This window comes from Megascapheus bottae, chromosome 17 (genome assembly GCF_031878675.1).
Source record: "Megascapheus bottae isolate mThoBot1 chromosome 17, mThoBot2.hap1, whole genome shotgun sequence".
NCBI lineage: Eukaryota > Metazoa > Chordata > Mammalia > Rodentia > Geomyidae > Megascapheus > Megascapheus bottae.
Window position 1 is genome coordinate 33,659,458 of NC_143525.1, and position 18,748 is coordinate 33,678,205.

Consider the following 18,748-nt stretch of genomic DNA (forward strand, 5'->3'; position numbering starts at 1 on the left):
CGAAGACCTGGGATAGATTCCTCGGTACCACATACATAGAAAAAAGCTAGAAATGGTGTTGTGGCTCAAGTGGTAGAGCTCTAGCCTTGAGAAAGTCCAAGGATAGTGCCCAGGCCCTGAGCTCAAGCCCAGGACTGGCAAAAAAAAAAAAAAGGTAGCAAAATGACAGGGGATAAATAGGTAGAGCTATAGATGGAACTAATAGTGGCAATAGCTGTAGCCTGGTAATATGTTTATTATATTATTTCATATACTTCTGTGTATGTTTAACATTTTTTGTAAAAGTAAAAAGTCAGAATTTCTTTCTTTCTTTCCTTCCTTCTTTCTTTTTCTTTCTTTCTCTCTCTCTCCCCCCCCCCCCCCCCCCGCCTCTCTTTCTTTCTTTCACTAGTCGTGGGCTTGAGCTCAGGGCCTGAGCACTGTCCTTGGATTTTTCTCAAGGCTAGAGCTCTACCACTTGAGCCTCAGTACCACTTCTGGCTTTTTTCTATGTATGTAGTACTGACGAATAGAACCTGGGTCTTCGTGCATGCTAGGCAAGCATTCTACCACTATGCCAAACTCTCAGCTCTGCGTGCGTGTATGTTACTGAAGAATTGAACCCAGGTCTTCGTGCATGCTAGACAAGCATTCTACCACTAGGCCAAGCATTCTACCACTAGGCCAAGCTCCCTGCCCTCCAAAACTTTTCAATACTGGCAGACAGGTATGGGAAGCTGGAAAAAAGCATGTGTGCCTGTCTTGTCAAGACTCAAATAATTTTTTTTCCCCCTAGTCCTGGGCTTAAGCTCAGGGCCTGAGCACTGTCCTTGGATTTTTCTCAAGGCTAGAGCTTTACCACTTGAGCCTCAGCACCACTTCCGGCTTTTTCTAAGTATGTGGTACCAAAGAATCGAACCTGGGGGGCCAGGAGTTTGGCCTAGTGGTTAAAGTGCTTGCCTAGCATTCACGAAGACCCGGGTTCGATTCCTTGGTGCCACATACATACAAAAAAGCTGGAAGTGGTGCTGAGGCTCAAGTGGTAGAGCTCTAGCCTTGAGAAATTCCAAGGACAGTGCTCAGGCCCTGAGCTCAAGCCCAAGACTGGCAAAAAAAAAAAAAAAAAAAAAAAAAAATCGAACCTGGGTCTTCGTGCATGCTAGGCAAGCACTCTACCACTAGGCCAAACTCCCGGCCCCAAGAACCAAATAATTTTGAAATACTTTTATGGCCTGTGGGCTGTCTGTTCCCTACTCCTACAAGAAAGAAAGAAAGAAAAAAATCTAGTAATAGAATATCTCGTATTCAGTGGAAAACAAAGAAGACAGGGATAGAGCCATGACTCAGAGGTAGAGTGCCCACGTAGCAAGCAAGAGGGCCTAAGTTCAAATTTCAGTACCACTAAAAATAAAAACAACAAAAAACAAGACATGAAAAGAAACAAGAAAATGAGAAATATTCATTAAATAGCTATCCTCCTCAGCAGATGCCTCAAACCATGAACAGTACCAAATCTTACATATGGTATGTTATATATATACCTACAATTAAGTTTAATTTGAAAATTTGGGAGGGTAAAATACTAATAATGTAATAAAATTGCACAATTGTAACAATATATTGAGAAGAGTTAAACTAATGAGCATTTCTGTTCATTTCTGGAATATCTATTTCATATTTTCAGATATCATTTCATTGTGGGAAGGAAAACTGAAAACAAAGAGGAACTACTATTGTGCTTCAGAATGATAACTTTCATCCCTGTCCCTTTGTGTTTTCTCCTCTCTTACCCATATGATTTTTTTTTTTGGTTCTTTCTGCAGCTCCTAGGGTTGAAAATCAAGAGGCTGGGCATTGTCCCTGAACTAATATGCTGAAGGCCAGCACTCTACTACTTGAGCCACAGCTCCACTTTTGGCTTTTCGGTAGTTGACTGGTGATAAGAGCCTCATGGCTTTTCTAGCCCAAGCTGGCTTTGAACCCTTATCCTCAGATTTCAGCCTCCTGAGTAGCTAGGATTACAAGTGTGAGCTTCCAGCACCTGGTATGCCTAGTGACTTTTTTTGTCTGTTGTGGAGCTTGAACTCTGGGCCTGGGGCCACTCACTGAGCTCTTCAGTACAAGGCAATCACCCCACCCCTTGAGCTACTTTCCACTTCCAAGTTTTCTAGTGGTTAATTGGAGATAAGAGTCTAAAGGGTTTTTTGTTTGTTTGTTTTTTATTGTCTGGGCTGGCTTTGAGCCATGATCCTCAGATCTGAACCTCCAGATTAGCTAGGATTACAGGCGTCAGCCACTTTGCCTGGCTTGCCCAGTGATTTATTTAAACATTCACTATCCATATTAAAGAAAGGACTTCAAAGTTTTTCATTCCAATTCTACTTTCCTATTGCTTTATCCTAAAATGGTTCCTCCATAAAATTAAGATGAAAATTACTAACTATATTAACTTACAATTCAGTCCTAGGGCTTAAACTCAGGGCCTGGGCACTTTGGACACTTTTTGCTCCAGGCTAGTGTTCTGCCATTTGAGCCACAGTACCACTTTTGGCTTTTACTGTATATATGGTACCAAGGAATTACACCTAGGACTTTGTGCATGCTAGGTAAGCACTCTACATCTAGGCCTCGCTCCTGGCCCATGACTTACCCTTTTAAAACACACAATACTTACGCATCTGTAGTCTTTGTACATCCATTTAGATTCAGTACTTCAATGTTCCTACAGTTTTGTGCAAAGGTCCTTTACAGGAAGAAAAAAAGTAAACAGTTTCAAATGAGACAGGTAAAATACCAGAAATAAAAAATAAAAATAAAAAGTCAGGCACCAGTGTCTCCTATAATCTTTGCTATTCTGGCTGAGATCTGAGGATCAAAGGTTTGGAGCCATCCCAGGCTGACAAATCTGAGAGTTCAAGCACTAGCATCCCCCCATCTAAAAAGTTTAAAGACAAATAAAACTCTCCCCACCCTCAAAAAAAGAACTATGATGGGTAATTTTTTTGTGTGTTGGCACAGGGACTTGAATTTAAGGCCTCAGTGCTGTTCCTGAGCCTTTTTGCTCCAGCCTACCAGCTATCAATTCAGACTCAGCTCCATTTATGGCTCTTTGGGTATTTAACTGGAGATAAGAGTCTCATGGACTTTGCTACCCAGGCTGGTTTCAAACTGTGAGCTGTAGAGCTTACCTTTCTATGTAGCTAAAATTATAAGCATGAGCCCCTGGTGCCTAGCCTAATTTTTATATTTTGAAGATTTATTATTATTTGTTTTCCTGCTTTTTTAAGTCTGAGACTGGGACTCAAACTCAGTACTAGCTGCTTTCGCTCATTAGCTAGCACTCTACCAACACTTATTTTTTGTGGTCCTGTAGTCTGAATTCCTGCTAGGTAGGTACTCATCACTGGAGCCATACCTTGGCCCTTTATTTTTGCTTTAGAGAAGGAGGTCTGACTATGCAGCTCCCATTGACCTCAAGCTCCACCTCACTGCTAGAATTACAGGTATACTACACTTATTGTGCTCCCACAAAATTGCCTATTATCAATTCACCTTTATGTTGTAAACAAAGTATATACATTTGCATGTTTAACAACTTAGGAATTTAGACTTTTCTAGATGAGATAGAACTATTCTTTTACCCAAAGAGGTTAATCAATAGTTTTTTTTTTTTTTCAAGCAGTTATGGTTTTACCTTAATGCATTGTCTCCTACTCCAAGACACCCACGCAGGCTCAACTTTCGTAAAAAGCCCCCACATCGTTTTGAAATATTCTCCACTACCCGGCCCTATAAAGACAGGAAGCAAAAAGGTAATCCACCTCACTGCTTTGGCCATAAGTACATACTTCTAACAATTTATAAACAGAGAGTAGACTGTTCTACATGTACGAAAGATTTAAGCAGGAAAAATTTTAACTTAGCTTCCTACAAGAAAGCTTTCCTGTTGAACTCGGTGGCTCACGCCTGTAATCCTAGCTACTCAGGAGGCTGAATTGTGAGGATCAAGGTTCAAAGCCAGCTGGAACACAAAAGGACCTGAGACTCTTGCCTCTAATTTACCTCTAGAAAATGGGAAGTGGGGCTGTGGCTCAAGGGTAGGGCAGTAGCCTTGAGCTGAAGAGCTTAGGGACAAGGCCCAGGCCAGAGTTCAAGCCCCACAACTAACTAACCAACCAAAAAAAAAAAAAAGAAGTAAAGAAAGGAAGATAGCTTTCCTGATTATGTACTTATGGCATTTTCTTGCTCTCTTATGGCTCTGAGTATGCTGCGTACAAAAGGGACTCAAACACAAAAACTTGTTGAATGATTATGTCTGTGGTCCTATGCTTTAAACAAGGATATTATATAGATTTCAGGAAAAAAAATCTAGCACAATGTCTGGGAGTACTATTTGAAATGTACCTTCGGAAGATAATGGAAGGTTCATCTGAGGTTACAAATTCTTTACATTGATAATATACAAGATAATTTGTTTTTGCTGAAACTTAAAAGGCTCTCATCTAATCCTTCCAACACTATGAAGACCTATGTTTTCACTCTCTTGACTAAAGCAAAGGACTCAAGAGTTTAAATTCAGGGTAAAATAATTTGAGCTTAAGCCATTATGCCGTCCACTTTAAAGACAGTAAGTTATACTAAAAGAGGAAATGGAGGAGATGAGTGAAAGGGAAAATCTTTTCTTTAGCAAAAATGACTGAAAATATGATTTTCTTTTCCTTTTTTTTTTTTTGTCAGTCCTGGGGCTTGAACTCAGAGCCTGAGCACTGTCCTTGGACACTTTTTGCTAAAGGCTAGCACTCTGCCACTTGAGCCATAGCACCACTTCCAGCTTTTTCTGTGTGTGTGTGTGTGTGTGTGTGTGTGTGGTTCCAGGTGGGGCTTTGTGGTGCTAGGTGAGCATGGGACCTATAGGCCATGCTCCCAGCCCTTGATTTTTTTGTTTTGTCTGTGATTTTTCTCCAAAACTTAATTTCACTTTTGGTTGCCCAAGAATAAAAATGCCCATCGTAAGAATAATATATTAGATGGAAAGGGGGGAGGAGAATAATATATTTGGCCAATGAGTCCATCGCTCACTCCTGTAACCCTTGCTACACAGGAGGCTGAGATCTGAGGATCCCAGATCAAAGTCAGTACACACACAAGTCCCTGAGACTCTTATCTGCAATTAATCCACCAGAAAACTGCAAGTGGCACTGTGACTCAAGTAGTAGAGTGCTAGCTTTGAAGAGCTCAAGAACAATGCCTAGACCCAGAGTTCTAATCCCCACAACTGACAGAAAAAAGAGAGACAGAGACAGATATATACAAACATATATATGCAATACATATACATATATATACATATATATAGATACAGATATAGATATATATGGAGAGACAGAGGGAAGGAGGGAGAGGGAAGGAGAGAGAGGGGGAGAGAGAGAGAGAGAGAGGGAGGGAGGGGGAGAGAGAGAGAGAGAGAGAGAGAGAGAGAGAGAGAGAGAGAGAGAGAGAGAGAGATTCTCTCTCTAGGGAAAATAAGATTTATATGGCCAGGGCTAATCTGTTCCATACTGTAATTACTAGCTACAGAAATGGGGCCACACACCACATAATTATACCTCAATATCCCTCTGGAAATCAAACAGGTCAATTCGCTGCCAGTTACTGCCATCCAAAGCCAGAACATTCCAGGCCTGTTTGGAAGAAAGAGATAGAATGAGCAGAAGCTGAAATGAAGAGAAAAACCAGTAATAATCAAATTCACTATTCAATCAATGATTGAAATGGACCAAAAAATTCCTCAGCTCTAAGCTGGTTGTGGTGGCTCACACCGGTAATCCTAGCTATTCAGGAGGTTGAGATCTGAGGATCAAAGTTCAAAGCCAGCCTGGGCACTAAAGTCCATGAGACTCTTATTTCAATTAAGAACTGGTGTTGTGGTTCCAGGAGTAGGGCGACAGTCTTGAAATGAAGAGCTCGGGACAGTGCACAGGCCCAGAGTTCAAGGCCCACTACCACCACCACCAACAACAAATTCCTCAGCCCCTAACTTATAATCTACTTTAATTGATTCCTTTCCCATCCCCCCTCAACCCCCATTCTCTGTCTGGTACTCAGACTCACTGAACACTAAAAGAAGCTGTTCTGGCTGAGTGCTAGTATAATCATAGTCACTCAGGAGGCTGAGAACTGAGGATTGTGATTTGAATCCAGCCCAGGCAGGAAACTCCATGAAACTCCTATTTCCAATTCAGTAACCAAAAAATCCAGAAGCGTAGCTGTAGCAAAGTGGCAGGGTGCTAGCCTTGAGCCTTAAAAAATCAGAGACAATATCTAGGACCCGACTTCAAGTTCTAGGACTGGCACACATTAAAAAAAAAAAAAATTAAAATGTGGGTTCTTCTTTTGTTTTGAAACCCAAGCCATGCCTTATAATTTGTATGGTCAATTTTCTTTCTTTCTTTCTTTTCTTTTTTTTTTTTTTTTAACATTTTGTTACCTCTGCTTATATAAACAGGAGTCACAAAATGTTAGAGATCATAGGTATAGTGGAATCTTACAGTATTACAGGGGCTGGGTGTGCCATGAGTAAAACAGCATGATAACATACTAAGATAGCATGTAAAATAAAGTTAGCCTACTACATAGGCTGTCATTCTTAGTGTTACGAAGCCATTCCCCTGGTAATTATGTCAAGCATTCTTACCCGAGAGACCTGAGCACAGCGACACAAAGTAACAACATCCAGAAAAGAAAATATCCTAAAAGAGAGGAAAAACATTATTGTATGAAATGCAGTTTTTAATTTTAGCCTTTATAAACATGTTTATACATAATCAATAACATATTACTACCATTACAACTATCACAGAAAAGCAGACCTTCATTCAAACAAACATGTTAAAAAGAAAATAAAATAAGTGAGGGGCTGGGAATGTGGCTGGGTGCAGAGTGTTTGCCTTGGATGGATGAAGCCCTGGGTTTGATTCCTCAGTACCATATAAACAGAAAAGGCCAGAAGTGATGCAGTGGCTTAAGTGACTGAGCTCTTAGCAGAAGAGGCTCAGAGACAGTGCCCAGGCCCTGGGTTCAAGCCCCAGGATTTCAGCGCCCCCTACAAATGAGCAATTTATAAAGGTAAATCTGCTCATAAAATAATGGAGAAAGTAACGTTTTACTTGAAAACATACATGTAAATTCAATTAATTACATTAAGTATGATTTCTGCTCTACAGCTGACTTCAAATGTGAAAAGATAGCTGGGTACCAGTGGAGGCTGAAATCTGAGGATCATAGTTCAAAGGCAGCCTGGGCACTAAAGGCCATTAGACTCCAATTAACTACCAGAAAACTGGAAGTGGCGCTGTGGCTCAAGTAGTAGAGCACTAGCCTTGAGCTCACCAGCACGGGGACAGCATCTAGGCCCAGAGTTCAAGCTCCAACACTGACCAAAAGAAAAAGTGAAAAGCTTCCTAGTTAGCTTAAAAGAATATTAACGTTTGCTGTTCATTGAAGGCTAGTCATCATATTATGGAACCTGTAATAAGCTCAGTAATAATTATATCAGGCCAAGCACCAGTGCCTCAGGTCTCTAATTCTAGCTACTTAGGAGACTGAGTTCAGAGGTTAAAATCTGAGGATCATGGATGGAAGTCTACTCAGGCACGAAAGTCCATGAGACACTTATTTCCAATTAACCACCAAAAATTAATCCAGAAATGGAATCGTGGCTCAACTGGCAGAATGCTAGTCTTGAGCCAAAAAGCTCAGGGATGGTGCCCAGGTTAGGTCCTGAGCTCAAGCCACAGGACAAGCACCAAAAAAAGAAAATCTGATGATAGACAAGTATATGCAAATAAAAATTAGTAATATGTCAAACTTTAAAAAATATACAAATATATACAAAAGAAAATCAACAACAACCCCTCCCAACCAAAAAAAAAAAAGTAGTCATCAGACCTACCGTAATAGGAGCTCTTTGGGAAGTTTTTTATTGATTACAGCTTCATCACTATTTGAGAACATCTGCAAAAACAAAGCCACTGTGTCAATAATTACTTAACATTTTAGAATGTTCATCTCAAGAGGAGAAATTTGCTGAAGCAAAAAACTACACTGTTATTACCCTATTAGCTTCACAGATAAGGAAAGTAAGTTATAAAAGAGTTACTGTTGAAAGACATTATTATTAATGATTATTTTAAATTATCATTAAGAAGCAAGGCATAGTGGTGCATGACTAACTCAGCAGGATAAAGCAGAAAAATTTGTGAATTCAAGGCTAGCCTGAGCTAGCCTTTGTGGACAGCAAGAAAAAGAAAAAAAGAGATGGAAGAAAAGAAAGGAAGTAAATATTAAGATGAAGTGAGTCCATAAACTTGGCTCACTCTAAGGAGGTATTTAGAAGCTGGAATAACATTTTATTGTTTTATGGCGCTCACCTGTTGTCTCTGAGCTTTTTTGTTCAAGGCTAGCACTCTACCACTTAAGCCCCCGCTCCACTTCAGACATTTTGATGGTTAACTGGAGTCTCACAAACTTTCCTGCTTATCGGAGCCGGGAGTTTGGCCTAGTGGTTAAAGTGCTTGCCTAGCATGCACGAAGACCCCGGTTCGATTCCTTGGTACCACATATATAGAGAAAGCCGGTGGTGGTGCTGAGGTTCAAGTGGTAGAGTTCTAGCCTTGAGAAAGTCCAAGGACAGTGCCCAGGCCCTGAGCTCAAGCCCAAGACTGGCAAAAAAAACCCAAAAAACAAAAAACAAACAAAAAAAACCTTCCCTGCTTATGCTGGCTTCCAATTGTGATCATAAGATCCAGTGGTTCACAAATATAATCCTAGAACACTGAGATCTGAGGATTGTGGTTCAATTCTGTGAGACTCATTATCTCCTGTTAACCACAAAAAGAGTCAATATTGTGGCTCAAGTGGTAGAGTGCCAGCCTTGAGCAAAAAAGACTAAGGGACAGCACCCAGGCTTGGAATTCAGGTCTCAGTAGCTGTACAAAGAAAGTAATGGGGCTGGGTGCCGGTAGCTCAAACCTGTAATCCTAACTACTCAGGAGGCTGAGATCTGAGGATCACAATTGGAAGGCAGCCCAAGCAGGGAAGCCTGTGAGATTTGTTATCGACCAATTAACTTGAAAAAAGCAGGAAGTGGAGCTGTAGCTTGAGCAATGAAGCTAGCTCTAGCCTTGAACATGAGAGTGTGTGTCCAGATCCCCAGGGCTGGTACAGAAAAAAAAAAAAAGTAACTGGAATTGGAAGCCTGTCACTAATGGCTCAGACATGTAATTGTAGCTACTCAGAAGGCTGAGAATAGAGGACTGAGGTAGCAAGTCAGCCGAGGTAGAAAAGCCCACAGATTCCAACTCCAATTAAGTGGAAAAAGCCTGGCAGGAGGCATGATTCAAATACTAGAGTACCAACTGCAAATGACACTTCAGTTTTCCCTAGAATAGGAAATTAAAAAAAAAATGAGATAAGGGGCAGGGAAGCTATCAGTAGAATGTACTTCTCAACCTCTCAACATCAGATATTAAAGACATTTAAAAATATATTCTAGGGCCGGGAGTTCGGCCTAGTAGTAGAGTGCTTGCCTAGCATGCACGAAGACCCAGGTTTGATTCCTTGGTACCACAAACATAGCAAAAAGCCAAAAGTGGTGCTGTGGCTCAAGTGGTAGAGCTCTAGCCTTGAAAAAATCCAGGGACAGTGCTCAGACCCTGAGCTCATGCCCAGGACTGGCAATAAATTCAAGCTCAGGGCCTGAGCTCTGTCCTTGGACTTTTTCAAAGCTAGAGCTCTACCACTTGAGCTTCGGCACCACTTCCAGCTTTCTTCTATGTATGTGGTACCGAGGAACTGAACCCGGGTCTTCATGCATGCTAGGCAAGCACTTTAACCACTAGGCCAAACTCCCGGCCCTCTAATAATTTTAATAGCTTATCTTTCAGGTAAATGGAAAGTTTTATGAAGGTAGAATATTGTCATGTTTGAGTATACCGTCTGATATGTTAAGAGATTCAATATCTGTAATGAATGAATTGTTTAGTGGAGGTGCTAGATCATGAGGCAAACATAAACTAGACTAGAAATCTGAAAAACTAAGCAGAGAACAGGAACCTAAACTATGAACTGGTAGATAATAGGTACATTAGATATTCGTTGAAAATTGTGGTTTAAGCAAAAAATGATGGCGGTTGCTCATAATGACAGTGGAAATAAAGAAACTAGAAATAGGAAGGATTTATATAAAGGAAGCAACAGTATTTGGATGCCAAAAGTTGAACCATTTAACAAGAACAAATGGGGCTGGTGGCTTACACCTGTACTCCTAGCTACTCAAGGAGGCTGAAATCTGACAATCACAATTCAAAGCTAGCCTAGGGAGGCAGGAAAGTCCCCGATACTCATATCTTCAACCAATCACAGAAAAAGTAAGAACTGGTGCTTTGGCTCCAGGGGTACAGGGCTCCCCTTGAGCAAAAATTGCTTAAGGACAGAGCTCAGGCCCAGAGTTCAAGCCCTAGGACCAGCAAAAATCAAACAGGGCTGGGAATGTGGCTTAGTAGTAGAATGCCTGCCTAGCATGCATGAAGCCCTGAGTTCAGTTCCTCACTACTACATAAATAAAAAAGGCCAGAAGTAGCACTCGAACAGTACCCAGGACCTGAGTTCAGTCCCCAGGACTGGAAAACAAACAAACAAACAACAAAAACAAGAACAGCACACAAGAAATAATAATGCTAGTGACTGACTAACAAATTACTTATCTTACATCAAAGAAAATTTGCTTCCCTACAACTTCCATTACTGCAAGCACCTTTATTTTATTCCTGTTCTGAAAACAAATAACAACAAATGTACTCAAATCTCAGTTTGGCACACCTTAGGGATTTGTTTACAAACAGGATAAATTAAAGTACTTAGCACACTAATAAAACTCACTGGCTCTATGATGACCCTTGCTGCTCAACGTTATCCTAAACAGTATTAACTCATTTAACTATTCTTCAAGCTTCAAAGACAGACCAGAATTGTTGTTATTTTTTGTTGCTCATGGGACTTGAACTTTGGGCCTTGAAGCTGTCCTTGTGTTCTTCAGCTCAAGGCTACTGCCCTACCCCTTGAGCCACAGTGCCACTTCCTATTATTTTTTTGGTTGGTCGTGGAGCTTGAACTCTGGGCCTGGGCGCTGTCCCTGAGCTCTTCAACAAGGATAGCATTCTACCTCATTGAACCACAACACCACTTGGAGTTTTCTGGTAGTTAATTGGAGATAAGGGTCTCACTGACTTTAGTGCCTGGGCTGGCTTTGAACCAAGATCCTCAGATCTCAGCCTCCTGAGTAGCTAGGGCACCACTGGTGCCCCGTTTACCAGAATTAATTTTTAGGTAACATATAGCTATAGAGAGAGAAAGCAATATTATCCCGTAAGCTTTGTATTCTCGTAACTTAATCCTGGTTAATGAGATAAAATCAAAAAGTCATCTTCACAATTTAGGAATGTCCTTAAGAGAGGATGTGCCACTTCTTTCCTTTTTCAATTTTACTGCTCAGAATACACATATTTTTTCTTTTGCTAATCCTGGGTCTTGAACTCAGGGCCTGAGCACTGTCCTCCGGCTTTCTCAAGGCTAGAGCTCTACCACTTGGGCCTCAGCACCATTTCTGGCTTCTTCTATGTATATGTGATACCGAGGAATCGAACCTGGGTCTTCTTGCATGCTAGGCAGGCACTCTACCACTAAGCCAAACTCCCAGCCCAGCTCAGAATATTTTAATACAACTGGGATTGTATCTCGAGTCATTAAACTGAACACAAGCAGGAACCCCAAAAAAGTTTCTAAATTACTACAGAATACATCTAAAAACCATCAACATTGGCCAGGGGTTTGGCCTATTGGTAGAGTGCTTGCCTAGCGTTCACGAAGACCTGGGTTCAATTCCTTGGTACTAACATACATAGAAAAAGTTGGAAGTGGTGCTGTGGCTCAAGTAGTAAGAGCCCTAGCCTTGAGAAAAACCCAAGGACAGTGCCCAGGCCCTGAGTTCAAGCCCAGGACTGGAAATAAAAAAACAAAAAAAACCCCAACCAAAAAAAAAAAAAAAAAAAAAAAAAAAAAAACCAAAGAAAGAAAATGCTTATTTAAGATGAATAAGAAATGCAAAAACAGCAAAAGGTGGACAATTATACAACAACACAGCAAAATATTTGAAGAAATGAAGAGCTGGTGCAGTGGCTCAAGTAGTAGGGTGCTTGATTTTGGCATAGTATTCCCCCCCCCCCAACTAAAGAAACAAAAAATAAAAATATTTGAAAGAACAAACTGGGAAACTAGGAGCAAGCCAGTGGCTCATTCCTACAATCCCAGCTATTTAGGAATCTAAAAATCGCAGGACTCAGCTCAAAGCCAGTATGTGCAGGGAAGTTCATAATTTCTAACCTCCAATTAAATTAAACACCAAAAAGCCGTGGAGTTGTAGTCTAAATGCTGAGAGTGTTAGCTTTGAGCAAACAAGCTAAAGGACAGATCCTAGGCCCTGAGTTCAAGTCCCATTACACACACACACACACACACACACACACACACACACACACACACACACACACACGATGCTAACCTTCATAAAGGAAATTCTGATCAATGACTTCCAGATTCTCTTTCTGAAGTTGCACACAGGGGGGGTGGAATTACTAGGATAATGAGGATGGATACTATAATGCTTAATTATAATTCACACATATAAAATTCATTTCCCCAGTCCTGGCTTGAGCTCAGGGCCTGGGCACTGTCCTTGGACTTTCAAGGCTAGAGCTCTACCACTTGAGCCTCAGCACCACTTCCGGCTTTTCTCTATGTATGTGGTACCAAGGGATTGCACCTGGGTCTTTGTGCATGCTGGCAAGCACTCTACCACTAGGCCAAACTCCTGGCCCCCTCTATATATCTTTTATAAGTGTATCCCACTTTTACTTTCATTCTTGCCTTAAGATATTTTTCTGTGTACCATTATAATTTTTAAAAAAACATGTATTTCTTCCAGTTATTTATTTTTTTTTTTTTGCCAGTCCTGGGCTTGAGCTCAGGGCCTGAGCACTGTCCTTGGACTTTCTCAAGAATAGAGCTCTACCACTTGAGCCTCAGCACCACTCCTGGCTTTTTTCTATGTATGTGGTACCGAGGAATCGAACCCGGGTCTTCATGCATGCTAGGCAAGCACTTTAACCACTAGGCCAACCTCCCGGCCCTCTTCCAGTTATTTTTTTAGTAGTTGTTCTAGCTATCCCAATATCTATCTTAACTAGTCAGTCTACATCAGAATACTACTAACTTCCTGTAAAATACAAAAACTATGTTACAACAGAACTCTATTTCTCTTCTCACTTTTTGCTATTATTATATATTACATACTTATCTCATAAACACAAAATTACAGGTTTTTATCTTATGCAAATGTCCTTAATTCAGTTAAGATAATAAAAGAACAATTTTTTATAGTTTTTTATATTTACCTCTATAATTAACATTTAGAGTGTTTTTTTTTTCTTCAAGTTACCATCTGGTATCATATCCTTTGGTTTGAAAAATCTAATAGTTCATGAACGGAAGATGTGCTAACAACAAATTGTCTCAGTGGTTGCTTACTGGAATATATATATGTTTGTTTTTTTTTTTTTTTTTTTTTGCCAGTCCTGGGCTTGAGCTCAGGGCCTGAGCACTGTCGTTGGACTTTCTCAAGGCTAGGGCTCTATCACTTGAGCCTCAGCACCACTTCTGGCTTTCTTCTATGTCTGTGGTACCGAGGAATCGAATCCGGGTCTTGGTGCATGCTAGGCAAGCACTCTACCATTACGCCAAACTCCTGGCCCTTATTGGAATATTTTTATTTTGCCTCAATTTTTTTTCCCATTTATCACTGGAGATGGAACTAAGGGTCTTATATTTAGGCAAGTGCTCTACCATCAAGTTATGCCCCAGTGTGCCTCAATTAGGATTCTTCAAAGCAAGAGAACCAGTATGAGACATGTATCCTTACTGTGCACATGTATGCATACACCTATGTATGTTCCTACCTAACTTACAGATAAGAGCTTTCTTATTTCTCTTCATGCACATAGCTTCACACATTCATACTGACAGCTACTGTACTCTCAAGTCTATTCTGAGTATGCTCAAGCCTTACAGATCACCAGGAATAATATATGAAGGTCAAGATCCACTAATAAGAAACTGAAGGCATGGTTCAGGGGGTAGAGTGCTAGCTGTGCCTGAAAAATACGGAAGGCTGGGCATGTAACTCAGAGGTGGAACATTTGTTTGGCATGTTTAAAGTCCTGGGTACCATCCATAACATCGTAAGGAAAAGAAACAGCCAGGTCAGTGGCTCAATTCTATAATCCTAGCTACCCAGAAGATATGAAGATCATGGTTCAAAGCCAGCCTAGGCACAAAAGTCTATCAGACTCTTATTTCCACTTGTGGCTCAACACTGGAAATGAATTTTTAGGGATAGGTACGTGGCTCAAGTGGCAGAATACTTGGTTAGCACACATAGTGGGTTCAGTCCCATATCACACACAAAATCCACTGATATGGGGCCAGGAGTTTGGCCTAATGGTAGAGTGCTTGCTTGGAATGCACGAAGACTGGGGTTCAATTCCTCGGTACCACATATATAGAAGCCGGAAGTAGTGCCGTGCCTCATGTGGTAGAGCTCTAGCCTTGAGAAAGCCTAAGGACGGTGCACTTAGAACCTGAGCCCAAGCCCAAGACTGGCAAAAACAAAACAAAACAGGTATGGCTATGATAGAAAACAGTTTAGTGAGACCTCAAAACAATAAAGCAGGGCTGGGAATGTGACTTAGTGGTAAAGAGCTTGCCTAGCATGCATGAATCCTGGGTTCAATTCCTTAGAAACACATAAGCATATCTATCTATCTATCTATCTATCTGCCTACCTACCTACCTACCTACCTACCTATCAGGAAATGGCGCTGTGGCTCAAGTGGTACAGTTCTAGTCTTAAGAAAGCCCAAGGACAGCGCTCAGGTGGAGTCCAAGTCCCAGGACTGGCTAAAAAGAAAGAAAGAAAGACAGAGAGAAAGAAAGAAAGAAAGAAAATGGAAAGTAGGGCTTGACTCCAGGGAAGGTGGTATCCTTGAGCTAAAGAGCTCAGGAACAGAGCCCCATGAACCACAAAAAAAAAAAAAAAAAAAAAAAAAAAAAACAACCAAAACACCCTAGTAAAAAAAAAAAAAAAAAAAAAAGAATGAGTTCTCCCCCTCCCACATTCTCTTTGAGTAAATAGTGTCAGAATTCAGTTGAATTAGATAGAGGCTACCCAGTGGTGTCACTACATTAATGCTTGATTACTTGTTAGTAAAGTAGAAATCTTCATATCTTTTGAAGTTACAGAAATCTTCTGTGTTGATTGCTGTGATGTAAAAACAGGCAAAGAGGTTTATTTTTCTGCCCAGGACTAGTTAAAGCCCCACAACTCTACCTGGGCACAAAAAGACCTGAGACTTTTATCTCCAATTAACCACCAGAAAACCGGAAGTGGGGCTGTGGCTGGAGGGTAGGGTAGTAGCCTTGAGCTGAAGAGTTTAGGGACAGCACCCAGGTTAAGAGTTCAAATTCCATGACCACCACCACCACCACCATCAACAACAACAAAAAAAAACAGAAAAAGAAAAGTCACCAACTCTAATAACAAACTAAGAAATTCAAAAAATCTACATACCTTTTTTTTTTTGAGGGGGGGGTCAGTAATGGAGTTTGAAGTTAGGGCTTTGCACTTGTTAGGCTGGTGTTCCACCAGTTGAACCATGGATCCAGCCCTTTTTAAAAATCATTTTTCAGATAGGGTCTCCATTCTTTACCCTGAATGCCTCAGATAGTGATTTCTCAAGTGATTATATTATAGCAGTAAACCAACTGTACCACAGCACTTTCGTTTATTCTTCAGATAGGGTACTGATTTTTTTCAGGACTAGCTTCGGACCATGATCCTCCTATTTTCCAATGGGACATCACCTTAAATCCAGCTTCTCTATTAATTAATTAATTATTATTTTTTTTTTTTGCCAGTTCTGGGCCTTGAACTCAGGGCCTGAGCACTGTCCTTAGGCTTTCTTAAGGCTAGAGCTCGATCACTTGAGCCACAGCACAATTTCCAGGTTTTTTCTATGTATGTGGTACCAAGGAATTGAACCTAGGTAAGACATGCATGCTAGGCAAGCATTCTACTACTAGGCCATCCAAGCCTTTCTCTATTATTTTAAAAATTACAAACTTTTCCTAATGAAAAATGTATTTATAGTTAATCATACCAGAATTAAATACCCTTTTCCATTCTTTATGTTTATAACTTTATGTACATACTTTGTACATGCCTATAAAAGTAAAAGGAATAATGACATATAACAAATCATACCTCCTGTTACAATGAAAAAAAATTTCATGAATCACAAAGGTACAAAATTAAACATTTTTTAACTTGATTACGCCATTCCTTCATTCAAGTAACACCAGATGTTTTTCCAATTGGCTAATATTCTTGCCAGCACCCAAAAGTAAAAACATTTCTGTATGGCTAAATAAATCCAAAAGAAAATAAGCTTATAATTTCTCCACCCAACATCTTGTTCCCAGTAGAAATATAACTGCCAATGCATTACCATGTCATGACTAAATGTCTCCTTATAAAGATATCACTAGATAAAAACACAATGGAAGAAATACATTCAGAAAACAGACAAACTCTTAGGTGTTGGTTGGGCAATGATTCTTACCTCTTCCCCTCAAAAGCACTAGAAAAACAACAAAATGAAAACAAAACAAAACAAAAAAAAAAGGGGACAAATTACTTAATAGGTCAAACTTTCTTTTGGATACCTCCTAACATTTGACTCACTAGCCCAGGTTTCTTATTTTGTTTACTTCAGTAAATGTCTATGTATGCTACCAATTCTTTGTTCTCAGTTCAGAGTAAGTAACTATATACTTTTTCCTGTTGAGTATTTATTCTACTTATTTGGCTTTAACCATTCTTGGCAGCATTCCCGAGTTCTGAGGACTTTATGCACTTCCAAAACTATTGGATATGTATGACTGGATCTCATGTTGAACTAGTGCAGCTTAATCCTGGAAATCTTCCATGTCCCACTTAAAATGGCTTTTGAAATATGAAGTAAAAGAAAATAACTAAACATTCAAAGTGGAAATATAATTTCATGTCCATCTCTCCCCAATTTTCCCAGTCCCCCCCATCTACATACAAAACAACTAGGACGGTGGTATCACAAACCAACAATGGAATGATTAGTAGACTTCTAACCCAATCACAGATTCCAAAATGCCACAAGGGTGAGTGAATCAAAGGAAAATAGTTTTATTTTTTCATGTACAAATTCAAGTACTTGTGCCAACAACTGAAAATTGATAGAATCTAGGGAATTTTCCAAGACATATGTCAGACAGTACTTCTATATTGCATTCACAAACACATAATGTAAGTTACTTTACTGCTATGAAAATATTTCTAAAGCAAAATTATTTTCATATATTATTTGTAGAAAAGGCATTCTTCTGTTTTAGATAGTATAGGGAATATTTCCAATGACTTTCTTGCATATTTAAAAATATATTAACACTAGACTCATATGACTGATACTTGGCTGTAAATAAAATTATGGAATTAGGGGCTGGGAGCATGGCCTACTGGTAGAGTGTTTGCCCAGCATGCACAAAGATCTGGGTTCAATTCCTCAGTACCCTTTACACAGAAAAAGCTGGTGTTCAGGCCCTGACCTCAAGCCCCAGGACTAGCAAAAAATATAAAATTTTGAAGTTGAAATCTACTCAAGACACCTGATACATTTCGAAGTTATGTTACTGTTGTCACATGTAAATGTCACTCTATTTCTGGATGCTCTGAATGTACACCTAGCTATGCTTTTGAACACTATTAGTGTATTACCAATAACCTACTATTTTTTTTAAAGGTGGGGCCTTATCAGTCTCCATTCTTTGGGTTCAGCACATGGAGTGCTGGAATTATAGAATATGCTAGTATATTTGAATTCCTTTGTAGGTTGTGTGGCTTGAACTCTGTGCTTAGGTGCCGTTCCTGAGCTCTTCAGCTCAAGGCTACAGTCCTACCCATTGAGCACAGTGCCACTTCTGGTTTTCGGGTGGTTAATTGGAGTTGAGTCTCATAGACTTCAGTGCCCAGGCTGGCTTTGAACCAGCATCCTCAGAGCTCAGCCTCCTGAATAGCTGGGATTACAGCATGAACCACCAGGCCAATTCGAAATCCATTTTTAATCTTCCAAAGGAAAGCTAAAGTTTCTCATTTGTACTTTCTTTCTTCATTCCTTTATTTTATTTATTATTATTTTTAATGGATAGGGCAAGAGAATCATCTCACTATATGGCCAAGGCAGCCTTCAAACTCATAGTAAGTAAATCTATTTCCCTTTAAAGTTTGAGTTACAAATATAAATTATTACCTGTGGCTTTCTTTTCTTTTTTTCTTCTGTCTCTCTCTCTCTCTCTCTTTTTTTTTTTTTTTTTTTTTTTTTTTGCCTGTCCTGGGCTTGAGCTCAGGGCCTGAACACTGTTCTTGGTCTTTCTCAAGGTCAGAGCTCTATCACTTGAGCCTTAGCACCATTTCTGGCTTTTTTCTATGTATGTGGTTCCAAGGGATTGAACCTGGGTCTTTGTGAATGCTATTACCTATGACTTTCTTATGTAGTATTTAACAGAACTT

General features: G+C 40.0%; 1 protein-coding gene across 2 annotated transcripts in view; it reads right to left on the minus strand.

Annotated features, from left to right (window-relative positions):
- Nucleotides 1-18,748, minus strand: part of Fbxl20 (F-box and leucine rich repeat protein 20) — a 48,553-nt gene that overhangs the window by 20,271 nt on the left and 9,534 nt on the right. For both annotated transcript variants that reach the window (XM_090350752.1, XM_090350753.1), the window contains exons 2-6: nucleotides 7,931-7,992; nucleotides 6,674-6,728; nucleotides 5,586-5,660; nucleotides 3,674-3,768; nucleotides 2,654-2,722 (exon numbers count right to left, since the gene is read on the minus strand). In XM_090350752.1, the coding sequence (XP_090206878.1) occupies nucleotides 2,654-2,722; nucleotides 3,674-3,768; nucleotides 5,586-5,660; nucleotides 6,674-6,728; nucleotides 7,931-7,992 (356 nt within the window). The remainder of the gene's footprint in view (nucleotides 1-2,653; nucleotides 2,723-3,673; nucleotides 3,769-5,585; nucleotides 5,661-6,673; nucleotides 6,729-7,930; nucleotides 7,993-18,748) is intronic.